Source organism: Elephas maximus, chromosome 5, assembly GCF_024166365.1.
Source record: "Elephas maximus indicus isolate mEleMax1 chromosome 5, mEleMax1 primary haplotype, whole genome shotgun sequence".
Taxonomy (NCBI): domain Eukaryota; kingdom Metazoa; phylum Chordata; class Mammalia; order Proboscidea; family Elephantidae; genus Elephas; species Elephas maximus.
Window position 1 is genome coordinate 29,515,568 of NC_064823.1, and position 20,786 is coordinate 29,536,353.

The 20,786-nt window shown below is 37.3% G+C and overlaps 1 protein-coding gene across 1 annotated transcript in view; it reads left to right on the forward strand.

Moving 5' to 3' along the window:
- The window catches only part of LOC126076828 (rho GTPase-activating protein 20-like), a 46,667-nt gene that overhangs the window by 604 nt on the left and 25,277 nt on the right, over positions 1-20,786 (forward strand). Inside the window, exons 2-6 of the mRNA XM_049885453.1 lie at positions 6,328-6,495; positions 10,537-10,668; positions 13,804-13,845; positions 14,476-14,560; positions 19,167-19,243. Of these exons, the coding sequence (XP_049741410.1) occupies positions 10,583-10,668; positions 13,804-13,845; positions 14,476-14,560; positions 19,167-19,243 (290 nt within the window). The 5' untranslated portion in view covers positions 6,328-6,495; positions 10,537-10,582. The remainder of the gene's footprint in view (positions 1-6,327; positions 6,496-10,536; positions 10,669-13,803; positions 13,846-14,475; positions 14,561-19,166; positions 19,244-20,786) is intronic.

Here is a 20,786-nt window from a genome sequence, read left to right on the forward strand (position 1 = left end):
TAAAATATTTTAGAAGTCTCTGGAGCCCACTGTCTACATGGCACTTGTATGCTAGTTTGGTTTTAGGACAAGAGGCCTTAACAAGGTCTAAAAGGACCTGGCCCCTACTTAGCTCTTCAGGTTTATCTGACTTTCCTGTGCCTTCTATTAGGGTATCCAATGCAGCAAACTCATGGCTCTGAATCCTCACATATTCTATCCCCTTTCCATGGAATATTCTCTCCCAGTACACACTGATCTCTTTCTTTCCCTCCGTCTCTCTACTTCTTCACCTCTCTATACCTCAGTGTCTATCTCTGTGTCTTCATCTAGTTAATCCCAAATTATCCTTTAAAGCTAATTTCAAATGAGTTCTTCGAATAAGCCTCCCTTGACTGCCCTCTCTGCAGAATCTAAGTCAGGTGCCGGGTCCCACTTCTAATCTCTCATCTCCCTCTTTATTTTTTCTTTGCAGTATTTTTCCGAGTTTGGTGTTACGTACAAGGTTATTGATGTGATTATTTGTTTAATTTCTGTTTCCTGTATTCAGATGTAGGTTTTGTCAGTTGGGCCTGGGTCCTTTTTGTTCTCTGCTGCCCAGACCTAAACAAGTGCCTGTTTCATAGTACAGGTTCAGATGCTGTTTCTTGAATTAATGAAGTAGATGAAAGAGGGTCTATTTTAGGTTGTCCCTTTCTTTTCTCCATCCATGGCAAAAAACTGTCTCACTCATTTACTTCAATAAAATGGTTTTTCATTCCTCTGATATGCCAAGGCCTGTGAGAATTAAATGATAAATCAGATATAGACTTTTTCCTTAAGGTATTTAAAAGATATGTATTCAAATAACTATTATAGGACTATAAAGAAAACCACAAACTTTATTAGTCAGATCATATACCAGTCCACCAAGGGCTCAAGGAAAGGAGACACCATATGAGAAGAGGTTCGGGTACCTCACTGCCCTGAGACTTATGTGGCCTCCAGAGTCAGCTGAGTTTGAATTCCTAACATCATGGCTGTTTGACTTCAAGATATTTAGCCTACCCATGCAGCATCTGTGAAATGGTTGATTAACTCTTGGAAAGGGAACACTATATTTAAAGTGTTTTTTACCAGAATACTGTAAGTTTCATCAAACTGAAGAAGATACGCATAGAAATGAACACATGAAAAGATGTTGAACATCATTAACCGTTAAGGAAATGTAAATTAAACCCACAATGAGATAGTGCTCCACACCTCTCAGAATGGCTAAAATAAAAATAGTGATAACACCAAATGCTGGTGTGGATGTGGAGACGCTGGATTATTTAGATATTGCTGGGGGTGGGGGTGAATATGAAATGATATTGCCACCCTGGAAAATAGTTTGACAGTTTCTTAAAAAATTAAACATGCAGCTACCGTACGGCCTAGCAATTGCACACCTGGGCATTTATCACACCAAAAGCTGTACAGAAATGTTTATAGCAGCTTTATTTGTTACAGCCAAATACCGGAAACAATCCAGATGTCCTTCAGCAAAGGAATGGTTAATGCATGGTATACACCCATACCATTGAGCACCACTAAGTGATACAAAGGAATGAATTATTGATACTGCAACAACCTGGATGGATCTCCAGGCAATTATGAGTGAAAAAAGACATTCCAAAAAGGTCCCATCCTGTATGATTCCACTTATATAATATTCTTGAAATGACAAAATTATAGAAATGGAGAACAGCTTAGTAGTTGCTAGGGATTAAAGAGGCAGTGGCATGGGAAGGAAGTTGGTGTGAATGTAAAAGGGCAATATGAGGGATCCTTGCGATGATGGAAATGTTCTGTATCTTGACTGTATCAATGGTAATATCCTGGTTATGATATTGTACTATGGTTTTACATGATATTACAGGGTTCTCCAGAGAAAATCAGTAGGCAAGAGAAAGAGAGAGATTGATTTTTAGGAACTGGTTTGCACAGTTGTGGGGACTGGCAAGTCTAACATCTGTAGGATAGGCCAGAAGGCTGGAAACTCAGGAAGGAGTTGATATTGTAGTCTTGACTCTGAAATCTGTAGGACAGTCTGGTGGGCTGGAAACTCGGGCAGGATTTCCATGTTACAGCCTTGAGACAGAATTCCTTTTCTCCAGGAAACCTCAATTTTTTGCTCTTAAGGCCTTCAACTGATTGGATGAGGCCCATTCACATTATTATGTGATCTTTACTTAAAGTCTGCTCATTGTAAATGTTAATCACATCTACAAGATACCTTCACAGCAACATCTAGACTGGCATTTGACCAAACAACTGAACACCATAGCTAACCCAAGCTGACACATAAAATTAACCATCTCATTACCATTGGTGGAAACTGAGTAAAAGATAGATGGAAACTGTATTTATTTCTCACAGCGGCATGTGAAGACAGTTTTTTTTTTTTTTTTTTTTAAATCAAGCTGAGGGGGTAAGATATGTCAGTTAGTTACAGTTTGAGCGTCAGAACTTTAAAATCATAATAACAAGTGACCGTGGCAACTGCAGAATCCTCAGTCTCATGGATTTGTTTGGAGGACTGGACTGGTTTTCACTCCCAGGAGTTGAAGAAAAAAAAGATGTTTACGTCAGTCCAAAAGCACCCCAAGCTTCTAAGTGGTCTTTAAAGACTTAAGTGGACAAGGTAGTCTTTTAATATACTGTTTTTAATCATCAGGATAGACTGGGGATAACAGGAAGTGTTGGGTCTTGTTTACTCTAAAATACATGAACTAATTCTCAACTTCAGCACTGGTTTCATGAAAAGCTACTCATGTTCATTAGATTTAGTGCTGCTGAACACAAAGGAATAGGCTTTACATTCTCAGGAGAGACAATTTCTTGGCTCCATGGGAGAGACTTTTCTGTAGGTCTATGAAAATGTCTTCCCTATTTATGAAAGCTTTTATGGTCTGTTCAACTTAGAAGATGTTTTACCTCTTAAGGTGAGATACTCTTAGATATTATTTGGTCATAGCTCAGCCAAATAAAACCTAAGACCATTTTATTGATACTTCTCATGTTTAGAAACTTTTAAAAAAATGTTTCCAGTTTTATTTGATGTTCTTTATCAGTTTCCCCAGAGATCAAATACTGATCTAAAAAAGATGGGAGTCAATCCTCAATTATCTAAATTTTCATGTTAACATAAAACTAAACTGAAATTTCTTCTTCACAAATATCCGTATTATTTTGTCTATGCTGGGTTAGAAATTGTCTTTTTTTCACTAGGTATTTAGTGGTGTTTGAATAAAAGCTCTCACATCTGTCACAGTCTTCTCTGCAGCGTGTAGCAGAGGAGCTTCTGTAGATTCAATATTAGGTTACAGAATGGAATGAGACTTTTCAAAGCTATAAGTTGGTTTAAAAACATTAGGGAAATATGATTATATTTTTTCCTTAAAAAATACAGTAGATACTTTCCGTTAAGACCATGTTGACAGTTACTTTTTTATAATCAAGATTAACTAGTAACAGATATTTGTGGACAACTTTACAGTTTAAGAATACTTTTGATATCTTAAACTTCATATTAAGTTTAATCACAAACCAATCACACTGCCATTGAGTCGATTCCGACTCATAGTGACCGCATAAGGCTTCCAAGGCTGTAAATCTCTATGGAAACAGACTGCAACATCTTTCTTCCACGGAGCCACTAGTGGTTTTGAACCACCAACCTTTCGGTTAGTGGTTGACCAGTTTAATCACTGCACCACTAGGGCTCCTTTAAGTTTCATTAATCCTGTTGCCCTCGAGTCCATTCTGACCCATAGCAACCCTACAGGGCAGAGTAGAACTGCCCCATAGGGTTTCCAAAGAGCTGATGGTGGATTCAAAGTTCCAACCTTTTGGTTAGCAGCAGTATCACTTCACCAGTACACCACCAGGACTCCCGTAATTTTCATTATCCTCCTGTAAATTGACAATATTTATTCCAGTTTACATGTTCTATTTTATTACTATTATTGACATTTGCCAGATTAAATAAAGACCTGGTAATCTGAAACTTTTAAGTGACCATTGAGATATATTTTGTATGCAAGATATAATATGTATTATATTATTAACTTGAAAAGAGTATCTCCAAAGATACACCAAGAATAGTTCTCTGTGGCTTTCAGCTCCAACCTCTGGGTACTTGGATCTAACCCCGAGCTTCTGGTGTTGCTTTCTGTGTGATTCTTCCTTTTTCATGAAATATAGCGATGTTGGCAGCTGAGCAACTTTATCAGTCTGCTTTCTGCCAGTAGGATTTTGCGGATCTAACAGCCTTCTTTAATTCTGTTCTCTTCCTGTCCCTTTCACTTTAAACTCACATTGTTTCTGCTAATATAAAATTCTCGAGAACCTTGTAGGTCTACCACGGATGTCACTGGCAATCACTTCGTTAGACTCCACCAATCTTTCTGAGATACTTCCTTTTCTGGTTTTGGCTTCTGCTGAGATGGCTGATGGACAATGCCCAGAAGTTTCTTAGAGGCCCCTTAGAAGAGATCTGTGAGTCATACCCTTAATCTCTTCAAAGAGGCTTTTGTATTACTGAACACTCTCATCTTTTGATCTTTCTAAGTTTTAGTAAAAGATCTTACAATCACATGCTCAGCTTTTTATCTATGCCACACTTCTAAAATCAATTTCTTAATTTTAGCATCTTTTGCCATCTGAATAGGCTGAGAATTTCCCAAATCATCAAGTTATGGTTCTTTTTTGTTGAATAATTTTCTCAGTTTATCTTTCTTTTCTCACACTTTACTATAAGCAGAGAGAAGAAACCAGGCCTGACCTTCAACAATTTGCTTGGAAATCCCCTCACCTAAGTATCCAAGTTCATCATTTATAAGTTCTACTTTCCACATAACTACAGAGCAGAATTCCATTAAGCTGTTTCCAGTATATAACAAGAATCTCCCTCCAGTTTTCAATAACATGTTCCTCAATTCTTTCTAGAACCTCACCAGCAGTGTCTTTAAAGTCCATATTTCTACCAATAGTCTGTTTATAATGATTCAGGTGTTCTCCAAGTCAACACAGGTTTTCCCTATAGTGCTTCTCGCCCTTTCTGAGCTCTCACCAGCAAAATTTTTAACATCTTTATTTCTAAAATAGTGCACTTAAGGTAATCTAGGCTTTTTCTATCATGTTCCTCAAAATTCTCCCAGTTTCCATGTACTGCCAATTCCAAAGCTACCTCCACATTTTAAAATATTTGTTACAGCAGCACCCACTTGCAAGTGCCACAATCTATATGAATTTTTTTTATTGTAGCTGTAACAAATGACCACAAACTAAGTGGCTTAAAACAATAGGAATTTATTACCTCATAGTTTTATATGTCAGAAAGTCCAGGTGGACTTGGCTGGATCCCCTGCTTAGGGTCTCACATGGTTGATCAAGGTGTCTGCAGGCCCTTGTGAAAACTCTGCTTCCAAACTCATTCAAGTTTTTGGTCAAGTTCAGTTCCTTGAGGTGAGAATACTGATGTGACTCTTTTCCTGCTGGCTGTCAGCCGGGGCTGGCTTTTGCTCTTAGAGGCTGACTACATTCCTGTTTCAAATGTGGTTCGTTACAGCAATGGAGGGTCAAAACTCACTCACGCTTCAAATCTGTCTAACTTTTTTCTATGCCATCTCTCTAAATCCAGCTGGAAAAAGCTCTCTGTTTTTAAGCATTCTTGTGATTAGATTGGACCCACCAGGATATTTCAGGATAATCTCCCTATTTTGAAGTTCATAACCTTAATTACATTTGCAAAGTCTCTTTTTCCATGTGACATATTCATAGGTTCCAGGGTTTAGGGCATTGGGCACCTTTGGGGGAGAGAGGCATTCTGCCTCCCACAGTCCTACAAACAAACTTTCCTCCCATTATTCCACCAACTTTGTTCTTGTCAGGGTCCCCAGTGACCTCCAGGTTACTAAATCCGATTGTCAGTAACCATCTGCCTTGGTCTTGCTGCAGCATTTGACATGGCTGATTGCTCACTTCTTTTAATAGTATCTACTCTTGGCCTCTTCGTTTTCCTCTTCACTGACGGTTCATGAACTGCATTGATATTTCTCCTTTTTCCCAGCTCTCTGAGTTGCCATACCTCAGAGCTCTTTCCTTAAATATGCTCTCCATCTACACCAACTTCCTAAGTGACCTCATCATTTCTAGTAGCTCTAAAAACTATAACCCAATGACTGCTCAACTTTAATTGGGGAGCCCTGTTTTAGGGTTGAGATTGTAATTTTTAGCAGTTGTGTCATCCTCAACCTTTGGAATAAAACTCTAACCTACATTTGACCATTGACTAGCTGTTCTGTGGTTTGTGGTGTGTTGCAGAAAAAGCCCTTCCACTGAAGTGGACACCCACAGTGAGACAGCTACATTGTCTGAGGGCCTCCATTGTACCCTACTGATTCATGGCCCTGTGGAATTCAAAAGAGGCTGGAGAAGGCAGAAGCGACACCTCTTCCTCTTCAGTGATTTGTTGCTTGTGTCTAATTCCAAGTAAGTATATTTTACTGACTCTTCTGCTTATAGTTAGAATTGCATTTTCACTAAGAATTTGCATTTTAATAGTCCTTACCATAAGCAAAGATAAAGCTTTTTTTTTTTTTTTGCTCTTGTAAATGTTTTGATCTTTGCTTTACTCAACAAGTATGTGTGAAGATCCTGCCCTATACTGTGCCCCTGGAGAGGATACAGTCAAAAATATGACAGGAAGGTCCCTCTTCCTGGAAACTTACAGAGAGATAATAATAACAGAGGAGAGAAAGAAGAAGATATGTTGGGTGCCATTTGAAGAAGATAGGACAGTGTTAGAAAAGGGGTCATCGGAAAGGTATCTGGTGGCAGCATTTAAATCCCTACCTATGGGATGGGAAGCAGTTACCATTCCTAGATTTGGCAGCAAGCCATCTAGCATGAAGGAATGGCAGACCCTACAGTGGTTGCGCCTTCTCCCCTTTTAGGGAGCGCTCAAGGAAAGCCCATATGACTGGAGTCTGACACATGGGGTTGTGACCTCAGTTATGACACTTGAGAATTAGGTAAGGATCTGGTCACACAGGATCTCAGTAACCTTTGGTGAGGAGTTTGGAATTTATTCTAGTAGAGTGACCATATCTCTTATATTTTTAGTGTATTGCTCTGGCTGTTGGTAGATAATGGATTGGAGGGTAGGGAGGCTAGTTAGGGGAGGCAGTAGTCCTGATGAATGAAAACGAGGGGTGCATCTTGGGAGTGGCAATGAAAATGAAAGAGAAGCAGACAAATTTGGAATATATGTTGGAGACAGAGCCAACTGGGTACACTTTTACAGCAATACATTTTATGCCCAGCTTAGAACATGGTGATTGCTCAAGAAGTATATGAAGGCGAGGAGGGTGAGTGATGGTGGAAGGAACTGACTAATCTGATCATCTGTTTACCTGCTTCATCTCCATTTTCATTATGAAATATCATGAGAGTGAAAGAATAATTCAGCATAGAAAATCTCATCAGGAAGCTATTTAGTCACTACAGAAAAATGAAACTCGTTTCCTTTGCCTTTACCTTGGTTCCCAGTTAAGCCCTGCCATGGATAAAACATGCAAGATTAAGTACTAATTTTGTAAAATGCTATATTTAATGCGAATGACAATAATAATAGGTGGGATTTATCAAGGGCTTATTATGTGTCAGGTATTATGGTAAAGACTTTATATACCTAATCTTGTCTCACCCTTACAACCACCCTGGAAGATGAGATTGTTTGCATTATTTTACAGAATGCCTTTATGCTCAGAGGTCTAGTGGCTTCCCCCAGGTCACCATGTTAGTAATTACTGGAATGCTCTTTTGAAACAGACCTATTTCAAAGCACGGCTTTTACCCTATAGTGCTGTGGTCACCATTCTTCCATTCTTTTGGATTTCATAGAACATTCATAACCATGTAGTTTCTCTCTCATCATTGAAATCAATCTTTCCTTTGGCTTAAATAAAAGACTAATTCCCATCTGTTTTGTATCTAGTAAGAAGTAGAACAGAATGCTTAATAAACTAAAAAGTTAATGAAAAGTCCAGCTAACAACAACAACAAAAAAAAAAACCCAGAGGCAATGATAAAGATATAAATGTCTTAGATTGCATTATGAATGAGAGAGATTGCCTACAGATATAACTGTGGAATTGGTGATCTCTTTAGAAGTTTTTTTTTTTTTTTAGAAGTACAGAGAGGAAAAGACACTGTGTCCAGGCCTTGGCTTGAAGAGAGGTCCACACCCAAGGGCTTTTAGAGATTCCAAGTAGTTACATCCATAGCCTCAGGACTTAGGCTGCCTGAGTTCAAATCCCAGCACTGCTGTTTTGGCAAGTTGCTTAACCTCCCTGTGAGATTCCTCATCTATAAAATGGGGGTAATAGAGACTATCTGATGTAGTTGTTTCAGGATTAAATGACATTCATAAAATGTTTAGTGCTTGGCATGTGATAAGTGCTCAATAAATGTTATAGTAGAATTGAAAGTGCATTCTGGGTTTTTAGATGGCTCCTTGGTTTGGTTTCCACTGTGGAGTAGATAATCTTGAAACTTTACTGAACTAAGGAGAGAATTATAGAAATGGCTTCTTTCCAAGTCAATATATTTGGAAGTCCTGACTTAGTGTCTTAAGTATCTTTAGACATTTAAAACCCATTGCTATCAAGTCAATTTCAACCCATAGTGACCCTACAGAATAGAGTAGAACTGCCCCATAGAGCTTCCAAGGAGCACCTCGTGGATTCGAACTGCCAACCTTTTGGTTAGCAGCCGTAGCTCTTAACCACTATTCCACCAGGGTTTCGTCTTTACACATAGATGCCTGTGCTCAAAAATACAAAATCTGTAAAAACAAGCAGATATGTGGTTGTCCTTCCAATGGCCATGTATTTTAGTTTTATAATAACTTTAGAGTTGCTATCCAGAAAAATGATTTTATCTGATAATTGTTTCATAAAAAACTTCAAAGGTACAGAAATAGGGTAACACTATTGAAATAAAATGTACGAAGAAGCCACCTTGTATCACAAGGCACTTTTCCATTATACTTATATTCAGTTGCTCTAAGCTGTGAATCTAGATTATCCTTCAGGTGAACCTCCTGTACAATTCTTTTCATTTTATAAATCCCATTCAAGAGCTTTAGCTCTAACTTGTCCTTGACTCAGTGGAGTCATAGGGATGTTTCCACATGAGGTGTCTTTGATCTTATTTTAGCTTTAGTTTTTCCACAAGTGGTTCTGAATAGTCGTAAGTCCCAGAGCGATGTGCCCAGGTCCCCTAGGCATTCTTCAGAGGGCTGTAACTATTTAAACTCAGACCCACCTGACTGTTAAATTTGCAAATTGAGTCAAGGGATATAGTGGTTTCATGTCAGAGATATAAGGGGGATTAAGCAGAAATTGTCAGAAAGCAATTTCACTGCTGACAAAATCAGTCATCTTCTGACTCTCCAGAGTTAAACGGAAGTGTGTTCATCACATATGTATAAGACCTCTTGGCTTCTGGTCTGAATTTTATATTTTTTTAGTTTGGTTCAGTCTTTAGACTATAGTTTCACAATTTTAGCCAGAATCTAAGGAAAAATCATTTGAACAACATCTCAAGAGAGGAAATTTGAAATAACTTGCACTTAAAGTGTAACCCTTAAAGGGCTACAAAATCTTACAAAAACTGAAGTTGAAAATGCATTTTAAATCAATTATATTTTTTGTCTCTCTTAAAAAATATTTTATGAATATTTTTATAAATCATAAATCATGTACTTTTTATCTTTGTTCAATCCCTCAAATACTCTTTCACATAAACAAATCGTAAATAATGAATGAATTAATGTTTCCCTAAGAAAGTAATAATTTTGGTGACAAATGGTTAAACACTTGACAGCTAGCCTAAAGTTTGCCAGTTTGAATCCATCCAGAGGCCCCTCAGGAGCAGTTCTGGCTAACTGCATCTGAAAGGTCACAGCCTTGAAAACCCTGTGGAGGGATTCTACTCTGCACGCATTTAATAACCATGAGTTAGAATTGACTTGTGGCAACTAACAACAACAACAATTTTAAAATTAGAAGTTTCACAGAAGCTGACTGAATGGACATGGGGAATACAGGGTGTAGAGGAGTGTATTGTCTCATTAGGAGTACATAGCAAAGTATGTATAAATTTTTGTATGAGAGACTGACTTGATTTATAAACTTTCACTTAAAACACAATAGAAAAAAGAGAAAAGAAAAAATTAGAAGTTTTGGTTCCAAGTCAATAGTCAACATTGAGAACAATAAACCAGTCAGTCTGTGGTTACTTGCTTCCTTCAATAAAGTATTTTCAGGGCCCTCCTCAGCCAGGCTTCCATCAGCACTTAGGAAAGCCCCATCTGACCATTGACTGTGCTGTGCACCAAGGATAATAGAGATGAGGAAGGCATGCTTTGCTCTGGCGCCATGAAAACTGATATCTTACCATGAGCAAAGCTCTCCCTTGACATTTAAGAAACAATCTAACAGAGTTTCTGTTGGGTTATCTTCCTAGGTATAGAAAAACCTTCAAAATTAAAGATAAAATACCACTGAACACCATGTGGATGACAGACTGTGATGACACCAGTGCCAAGAGGTCCCTCATTTTGGGCTGGCCCACCGTGAACTTCACAGCCACCTTTAGGTAAGAAGCACAGCTTGGCTCTGTATCTGTGTGGGTTAGCTATGTGAAGGGCATAGTCAACTTTTCTAGAATGGAGAGAAAAGTATAATCACAATTTTTTCCTCTGTCTTTTAAAAGGAAAACATTTTAATCTGATTGTTTTAAAACAATGACTCACTATTTACCTCCCATAAAGACACTTACATGCCTTGTATTTTCCCAAATTTTTTTACTCAAATATGTGCAAATTGATAGTAAACCATGGGAATTATCAGAGCCATTTCCTTTGGTTTTGACCAAGTGGTTATTAAAAAGCTCTAAGAGCTACATTGAGGAGTGAGTATTCAGGGTTCTGTTTGGACGACTCTGTCCTAAGTCGGTTCTGACATAAGTCAAATACCTCAATTTTTTTTTAGTTTTCATTAGTACTGCCTTTTATTTTCAGTATCTTTGTACATCTGGCAGTGTTTTGAACAGTAAATCATAAAATTGAAAATCTGCAAGTGAACATCTGAGAATAATAACATCAGCAAATTATGCCCTACAGCATATCACTAACAATAACATGTACAAAAAAATGGACAGTTAAGTGAAGTTGGTCGTTACCTGAATACGTTGTCAGTTGGGGACTGCCTGTGCTGGAATAGACCTTTCTTAAGAAAGTATCATTAAGTAGTCCAATTAAATTGGAAAAATTGCTTTTATGCTCCCAAATTAATTCCTTAAAGAAATAGTCATTAGTTATATAAATAAAATCGATCATGTTGTCAATTACTGGCTTGCTTAAATCACTGTGATTACCTGATTTAGGATCCTAGAAGGTGACAATCAAAAACAAAGATATGATTCATGAAGTGCCGATTAATTTTCCAAGACATATTTCTAGGCTTAGGATAGGATGGGAAATGTCAACAGTCTGGGGTTCACAGTGACCAGGCAACGCTTATATCTACTCTTCTGAACAACTGCACCCCAAGTCCTGTACTTGTTTTACATAGATCGTGAGTGTTCATGAAGTGCACTCAACACTCTTCTTTCTGACTTCTTGTCCTCACCTCACTCCCCCAAAATCCCACACATCATCTTCAAGTCAAGGCAACTAAAATGTCTCTGAATTGTTCATCTCTTAAACTCTATAATGCAGCTGTTGACATAAAAATTTTCAAAGGTTATTAGGAAGAAACATGTGTTCCTATCATCCTCTGCATGTCTTCTTTTCCATAACAGATTTCTCTAAACATTATCAGTTGCTATTATCCAACACCTCCTTCATGTTACAGATGAACGGAAGCAGTTTAAATTGGGAATTCATGAAGTCTTTGATGAGGGAACAGAATACATTTACATAGGTTGATACAGTGTTATTGGTTCTAAAGCTATGTGACTATGTATAAGGCATTTAAAACAGTGCCTGGCCCTGGTGCTTGCTATTATTACTCTTCTACAAATGGGTGTGAGTAATTAGAGGCTGTGTACATGTGCGTATGCAGGTTAGGAGGCCAAGTGGAAGACCCCTTGTCCTGATGAAGAAGATCCTGAAATGGTGACTTGGGGAGAATTACCGTGTTGTTGTTAGGTGCTGTCAAGTTGATTTCGACTCATAGAGTTTTCTAGGCTGTAATCTTTACGGAACTAGATTGCTACATCTTTTTCCCATGGAGCCACTGGGTGGGTTCGAACCACCAATCTTTCATTTAGCAGTGGAACACTTAGTCATTGCACAAACACTCCTGGGTGTATACTCAAAAGAACTGAAAACAGGTGTTTCAAAAAAAAAAAAAAACACACACACAAATGTGCACAGCAGCACTGTTCACAATAGCCAAAATTTGGAAACAACCCTGATCTCCATCAACTGATAAATGGATAAACAAATGTGAAATATCCATACACTGGATATTAGTAGGCCATAAAGAAGAATGAAGTACTGATCCATGCTACAACATGGATGAACCTTGAAAAATGATGTTAAGTGAAAGGAGCCAGACAGAAAGGACCACATATTTTGATTCCATTTATGTGAAATATCCAAAATAGAGACAGAAATCAGATTAAGGATTGCCAGGGCCTAGGTTGAGGGGAGAATGGGAAGCGACTGCTTAATTGGTAGGGTTTTTTTTTTTTTTGAGGTGAGGAAAATGTTCTGGAACTAGATAGTGGTGATGTCGGTATAACATTGTGAAGGTACTAAATGCCATTTATGGTAAATGTTATGTGTCTTTTACCACAAATAAAATCTGGTAAATGAGAAATCCACATGTAAATGAAGTTTAAAATACTTTAACCTTGAATATTTGATGCTGTAGTAACTTTAGCAGGGAAAATATCAATCATTAGTAATTCAGCAGTCAGTGAATTGAGGTTGATAACAGGATCCTACTAATTAAGTGTAAGTTGAAATAATTTAACATTTTACAATTTTGCTACCTGTAAATTAATTAAATATTGAGTTCTTTTTTTTCTTTAAAGAAATATTCTTGTTTCTAGGCCAAGATAGTTCCAACCAAATGCCAAATATCCTGGGTATGATTTCATCTGAATCGTACCCTACTTTATATTTGAGCAGGGCTCTGGGGGGCAGTGGGTAAGAGCTATATGGCGTGCTATGGCTGTTAACCAAAAGTCCGGCAGTTCAAATCCACTAGCCTCTCCTCGGAAACCCTGTGGAGCAGTCCTACTCTGTTCTATAGGTTCGTTATGAGTGAGAATCGACTCAATGGCAATGGGTTTGGTTTTTTGGTTTTGTACTTGAATAGCACTTTAAGTTATCTCTATGAGTCGGAATTGACTCGATGACAACAGGTAGGTAGGTATTAAGTTGTAATAAGTTGAGGCGTGATTAACTTCCTTTCCACTGGTGGCAACTGAGGCTCACATCTGTTAAATGTCCAGATAACTTGCGTATATGGTTGCAATCCAGTGTTTAGATTCCAAACCAACTTCTGTCCCACGGTCAGATCTACTTCCCATCGCTATAACGTTGCCAGTAAAAGAGCAGGGTCACTCAAGGGTCCAGGTGTGTGAACGGCACCACTTACATGGGCATCCACAACAGTGGCAACTGGCTGCTGATATTTTATCTGGAAAGGCAGTCATTACGATGTTAGTATAAGTGTTGCATACAGTTTAATTTTTTTTCCATTTTTATTCATGCAGTTCTTCAGAACAAAAGGAACAATGGCACTCTTCCCTTCGAAGGTATTTGTGATAAAAGATATAATCTGTGATAAAAGATGTTAAAAAATCCAGGTCTCTGCAAAGACGTGCCCCCAATTATTCCTCCCTCCTTAGCAGAAATTGTCATACTGTCCTTGAATAACTTATTTAGATTTACATTGGCTACTACTATAAATAATGTGCTCCTATTTATATGCGTGTTTTGCTTATTTTTGAGGATATTCTGGTTACCAGTCTTATATTTCCTTTCTCTCCAACTTATACGTTGGAGCTAACTTTATTCTCAAAACATATATTAAATCTTTATAAATACAGTTTACTGTAGTGAGAAATTCACAAACCAACTGTTGCTGCCTACCCTTGAACCTAGGAAGGTGCTGGGCCCCCCAGTGCAGACAGGAAAGTTTTTAGGACCTAATCTGTTGCCCAAATCTCACATGACAGGGACCCCTTTATTTTCTAGGCCACGTCTTATTTTCCTGAAATATTTTTGTGTGTTTTCTTCTAACCCATCACTTGACCTTGCTGAGTCTACCCACCTGCTTTTATAATGGCATACAGTATATTGAAAATATTAGCAACATAGGTTGATTTTCAAATAAGCTATTGGCTAAATTAATACTATTTTGGCTTATTATTGAATTCGTCTAGGTATATCAATCTAGCCAAAGAGAAAGACCACCTGAAGAGCATTCCCCTGAAAATCTTCACTGAGGACATCAAGAACTGTGCCTGTGTAAGTGACTTTAAGCCCTTAAATTAAATTCCTTGTCTCTGACTTAGGCAGGAGAGAGAGAGAGAGAAGGCATGGAGACAGTACCATGTGGAAAAGCATATGTCTTTGTAAAACGCAAACAAGTGCTAGGCAATATGAAGCCAGAGGAATCCATGTTAGTTCCACTGTTTAGCTTTGAAAGAATTTTGCATGTTAAACGTCCTTCATGTTTCTCTGGATTTGTCTAATAGCAACCAGAGTGACTTGTGGTAACAAAGCGATTTCCACAAGCAGGTATTTCCTATCAGAATTCAGCATTGTTTTTCCAATTGTCACATACATATAGATTGGTTTTGGTTGTTTCTGCAGGTTTTGTTAACATTTTATTTGGAAATGATCTTAAACTAAGAGAAAAATTTGCAAATATAAATAGTAAAGAACATTCATGTATCCTTTAACCTGATTTTTGTATTGATAACATTTTAACACATTTGTTTTTATCATTTTTTCTTCCTTGCTGTTTGTTTGTCTCTGTCTGTCTCTTTCTATATGTATGGGGGCATATATACATTTTCGAGAGTCAATTACATCCACCATGGCCCTTTATTCTTAAATATTTATATATTTCCTAAGAGTAAGAATACTCTGTTACTTCACTGCCATACAGGTTCACTCGTCAGGTGAGACATAGACGTAGTGTGTGCATGATTCTTTATAGCCTTTTCCCTTTCTAAGGTCAGGTATTGCGTTTAGTTATGTCAAATACAGAATAGTTTTGAAATATTCTTCATTCTGCGGATTGTCAGGGATTGAATTGAACTGGAATGTGCGACTTTCTAAGGGATCAGTATGTTTGTACCTCTTTTGTTTATGCAAATGGAGGAAAAGCATTTAGCCCCAGTTATTGTGTATCATTTGATTTCTGCGATTGCAGTGCAGTAGGCAAGATGCTCACACTGATGAGTAAGATGGATACGTCATGTTCTGAATATTTTTATGACATTGTGGCCTGTCATACTTTACAGCAACTGTAGATCCCACAAAACAGAGTTTGTAGGTGAGAAAAGGAGGTAGTTCGAAACAGTTATTCCTGTTCAACAGCAAAAGGCACGCAGATGTTTTGACCTATTCCCAAGTGCCTGACACCACTGCACGAAGGAGAGGAGACTAGAGAGTTCTCCTGTAGTGAAGCACATGCTGGTCTCTGCCTGCTTTGTTTTTAATTGGTTCCATTCAGAATTTTCATGGAAAATCACATTGGAATTAAAAAAAAAAAAAAAAAAACTTAAAAATAATATCTGTAGTGTTCTACATTGATTTTCTACATTCATCAGAGATCAGAGTTTTCCTTTGACTTTCATTCTTAAGAAACTTTCCTTAGCATTTGTCTATAGTACACATCTGATGCCAACAAATTTTCTTAGTTTTCTTTTATCTGAAAATGTCTTTATTTCTCCTTTGCTCTTGAAGATATTTTTCCCGGATACAGAATTTTGTTTGCAAGATTGTTTTTTCCTTATAGCTCTTTAAAGCTGTTCCATTGTCTTTTGGTCTCTGTTCTTTCTGACGAATAGTCTGTAATAATACAAATCATTGATTTTCTCTACATTTCAGCCATTTGACTATTATGTCCCAAAGCATGGTTTTCTTTTAATTTAACCTGTTTGAGGTTTACAGAGCTGCTTCAACCTGTAAATTTATGTCTGTCACCAAGTTTGGGAAAATTTTAGCCATCATTACTTCAAACATTTTTTCTTCCCCATTTTCTCTCTTCTCTCCTTCTGAGAAAAGATTATTATACACTTTGATATTGTCCACAAGTCTCTCACACTCTTTTAGTTATTTATCTTTAATCCTTTTTCTTCCTCAGTTTGAGTCATTGTTATGGATCTCTTTTCAAATTCACTGACTCTTTCATTTGTCATCTCTATTATGGTGTTTAGCATATCCAGTAAATTTTTTCTTTCATGTATCTTTCAGGTAAATTTTTCATTTTAAAATGTTTTCTATTTCTATGCTGAGATTTCCTATATTTGATATGAACATATTTTCCTTTATATCACAGAACATAGTTATAATAGCTGCTCTTTGGCTCATGATTTGAACATCTGGGCCATTTGAGAGTTTACCTCAGTCCTTCAGACTTGGTCACATTTTCCTCGTCCTTCATATGTCAGGTAACACTTTAGCTCATCAAACAAAGTAGACATATTTGCATTTTTTAATTAAATTACACAATAGGTTTTTTAAAAATTATTATTTGTTTACAAAGATGTGTTTATTAGAATGTATCTGATTTGTTTACAAAGAGCAGCAGAAGGGAAAAATACACAGATCTCTGTAGTTATTGTTTTGAACAGGTGTGTTCCTTATGCTAAGAAAAACCATTATCTCACAAACGAAATAAATTAGGGAGGGATATTAGCATTGCAAAAGAGATTTTCTACTTTACAAAAGATTTCATGGGAGAATTCCTTTCAATTGGACGGAAGAGTTTTCAGATATTTGAAGAAACAGCAGAACCTTTACTTGTAATTAAATACCGGGCTAAAGCCTGATGTGTGAACCCTCCTAGGCGCTTTAACAATTGTTGCTGTTGTTAGGTGCCATTGAGTTGGTTCCCAGCCACAGCAACCCCATGTACAACAAAAGGAAACACTGCCCGGTCCTGGGCCATCCTCACAATCATTATGTTTGAGCCTATTGTTGCAGACATTGTGTCAGTCTATCTTGTTTGGATCTTCCCCTTTTTTCACTGACCTTCTACTTTACCAAACATGATGTCCTTCTCCAGGGACTGGTCCCTTCTGATAACATGTCTACAGTACATTAGACGAAGTCTCACCTTCCTTGGTTCTAAGGATCAGTCTGGCTGTACTTCTTCCAGGACACATTTGTTTATTCTTCTGGCAATCCATGGTGTAGTCAGTATTCTTCACCAACACCATAATTCAAAGGCATCAGTTCTTTGGTATTCCTTATTCATTGTCCAACTTTTGCATGCATATGAGGCAACTGAAAATCCCTTAGCTTGGATCAGGCACACCTTAGTCTTTAAAGGGACATCTTTGCTTTTTCACACTTTAAAGAGGTCTTTTGCAACAGATTTGCCCAATGCAATACATCATTTGGTTTCTTGAGTGTTGCTTCCATGGGCATTGATAGTGGATCCAAATAAGGGGGAATCCTCGATAACTTCAATATTTTTTCTATTTAGAGTGATAAATATCAGGGTAAACTTTAGGAATGGGAAACCCTAATGCCCCTGATTTTGGGTCCCCTGAGCTCTACTTCTGGGTTCTTAGACAATTTTTCAGAATCCTTGGGGCTACTAATAGCACAGTTTGAAACCAATGCATTTAAGATGGTTTTGTTTCTGAAAATCAAATTAACAAAAAACTTTTAGGGCCATCTGTCATATCAAGAAATTGGCTCGTAAAAAAAAAGAAAGGGCAAGTGATGAATTATGATGGGATTTCCTTTAGCTTTGTTTTTAATATCATTTTTGTTTCAAGGCCTGTGAGTGTCCACTTAGGCTGCTTATTTTCCTCTTTAAGACTGTTTACCAGAGGACATAGCCCTCAATGTGGATTCATGTGCTAATACTGTAAAACTTATGTGTGTATCTTGGTTACATGTCATAATCCCATTTTTAAATGTCTCTTAGAATTCCAATAGTTGAACAGATATCATCTCAGAATCCTCAGAGTCCCTTTCAGGTTGTTTTCTGCAAATAGTCTCCTTACTTTTATGGATCAATATGTCAATGTGAGGTGTAGTTGAGAGCTATTATAGATACCCCGTTCACTGGCAGAGTTGAAACAGAACTTAGATTTCTAAAGTTTTCAGTCTTGTTTCAAGCCATTGGTTTTATTTTATTTTTCTAATTCCATTGTATTTTGAATGGTATTCAGCAATAAAAACGTCGGTAGCCACTGTGCATGACTTAGAAAATGGCGACTGAATAGTCTTTTGAAAAACATTTTTTATAACCATTTCTTATTCTGATGTTACTATAACTGTTGGTGAAATGCAAACCAATAAAGCCAGACTATAAAAACAGAACTCAGGAAGAGAGAGAAAGGGTCCAAATCTCTCCATTTTAAATCGTCCCCTCCATATGGAAATATTCTTGAGGGGCCGAGGACCAGTCTGTGTGCCCTCTCTGAATTCTCAGCCTTTCTTAAGTCATTACGTTCGTGTGCAACACATCTTTTATTTTAGAAGAAATATGTGTTTTACTGAAATACTTTCTACTACCTTCATATTTAAAACAAAAAACCAAAACCCACTGCATTCGAGTCGATTCCAACTCATAGCGACCCTATAGGACAGAGTAGAACTGCCCCATAGAGTTTCCAAGGAAGGCTTGGTGGATCTGAACTGCCGAGCTTTTTGGTTAGCAGCCATAGCTCTTAACCACTGTGCCACCAGGGTTTCCTTCATATCTAAAGGAATGAAAAATAAAATTATACTTAAGGATCTATGCTGTACATGTGCTTTACTTTGTCAGTGTCTGAAAATCAAGCTTTGCCTTTAGAATACGGGTAACAATTTGCAATCATTATTTACAGAGCTGTTTTAAAATTCCTTACTTACAACTGTATTTTTTATTTCATTTTTACAGCCTACAACTATAACAGTATCAAAAGCAGATACAACCAACGACATTATCAACAAGTCACTACCAATGCTTGGAATAACTGGAAGTTACCTGCAAACAATTTTTAGTTAAAAAACAACTTTGATTTTTGAGAGTCATGTGCGTGTGTATAAAATACAACTCCTTTCATAAGGCAGCTGATTTTTATAGATAAAAAAAAAAAAATTTTTTTAAAACAATTAAAAAAAATTTTTTTTTTTTTTTTTTTTTAATACCAAAGGCTTATTTTGTCCTCCAGAATTTAGAGTTTGAAAGCAGCAAAACTCTAATGTTACTGTCTACACAGGTGTTGTTCTTATACTCTCATTTTAAATTCCATGTGAACTTGAAGTTATAGAATATTTAAATTGAAGTATAATTTTAGATTGCTAATAACAGCATATATTTTTATTGTATATATTGCGTATATAAAAAACCAAAAACCCGTTGCTGTCAAGTCGATTCTGACTCATAGCAATCATATAGGAACAGAGTAGAACTGTCCCACAGAGTTTCCACACAGCTGCTGATGGATTTGAACTGCTGACGTTTTGGTTAGCAGCGGAGCTCTTACCCACTGAGCCACGAGGCCTCTATTATATACGTATACAACAAAATTTTTATAAGATTTTTAGTGAGATAGTTGTAACCTCCGCCTTACCTGTTCTGTTTTACTGTTCTTTCTGAACCTCCTTTCCTGGTTCCTCCCCTACCATACCTCACTTATCCTAATTGTCACTCTAGGACTCAAACTCAGTATGATGGATCCTACAGGACGTGTTTTGTAGTAAATTTTGATGTAAAGAACCCACGGCCAGAAGTCATAGCTCCTGACTGCAGGTCCTGAGGATGAGATGACTGATGCCTCTAATGAGTTGCTAACGAGGGAGACAAGTTCTCAACGAGACTATGAATTTAGGAGCATTTGTGTGCACACCCCTCTTGTCCTTGTTTTGCTTTGAGTGTCTGCTCCTTTCTATTTTGATGGGGCTGACCTAAGTTAATGAAATTTTTCTGATGGAAGAAGTAGGCATGTTTGAGGATGAGGGTGAGGTTGGGGAAAAGGAAAGAGTAATTGCAAGACTCTCCTGCTATATGAACACCAACCACGCAGTTGAGAGTTTTAAAGAGTGACATCCAGGTGGATAGAAACTGAAGGAAGGACTTGTATATCATGGCTCCTTACATAAATAATGTATAAATATGAAAATGCCTTGCTATTGTGGTGTGAACTGAATATAAGACTTGTAGTTAAATTCTGCCTGACCTAATGATATAATACCAGACCAAAAACCAAACTCATTTCCTTCAAGTCAGTTCCGACTCATAGAGACCCTATAAGTGATATAATAAAGCCCCTTAAAAGCCAGAATTTGGCATAAGAAATCAATGATTTTTTTACTAGTGAAATTTAATAATACATTTAAAATAAAATTGAATTTATATTCACTGAGTAAATCGGATATCTCTGTACCTATGTATACATGCCCTGAAAAAGAAAACTTAAATCTTGGAGAGAGTGAGTAGCTTTAGGTATGGAGTAGATTGATTAATGATACAGCTCATTTTATTTCACATTTGTAATTTTCTTTTGCTTGAAGTCAT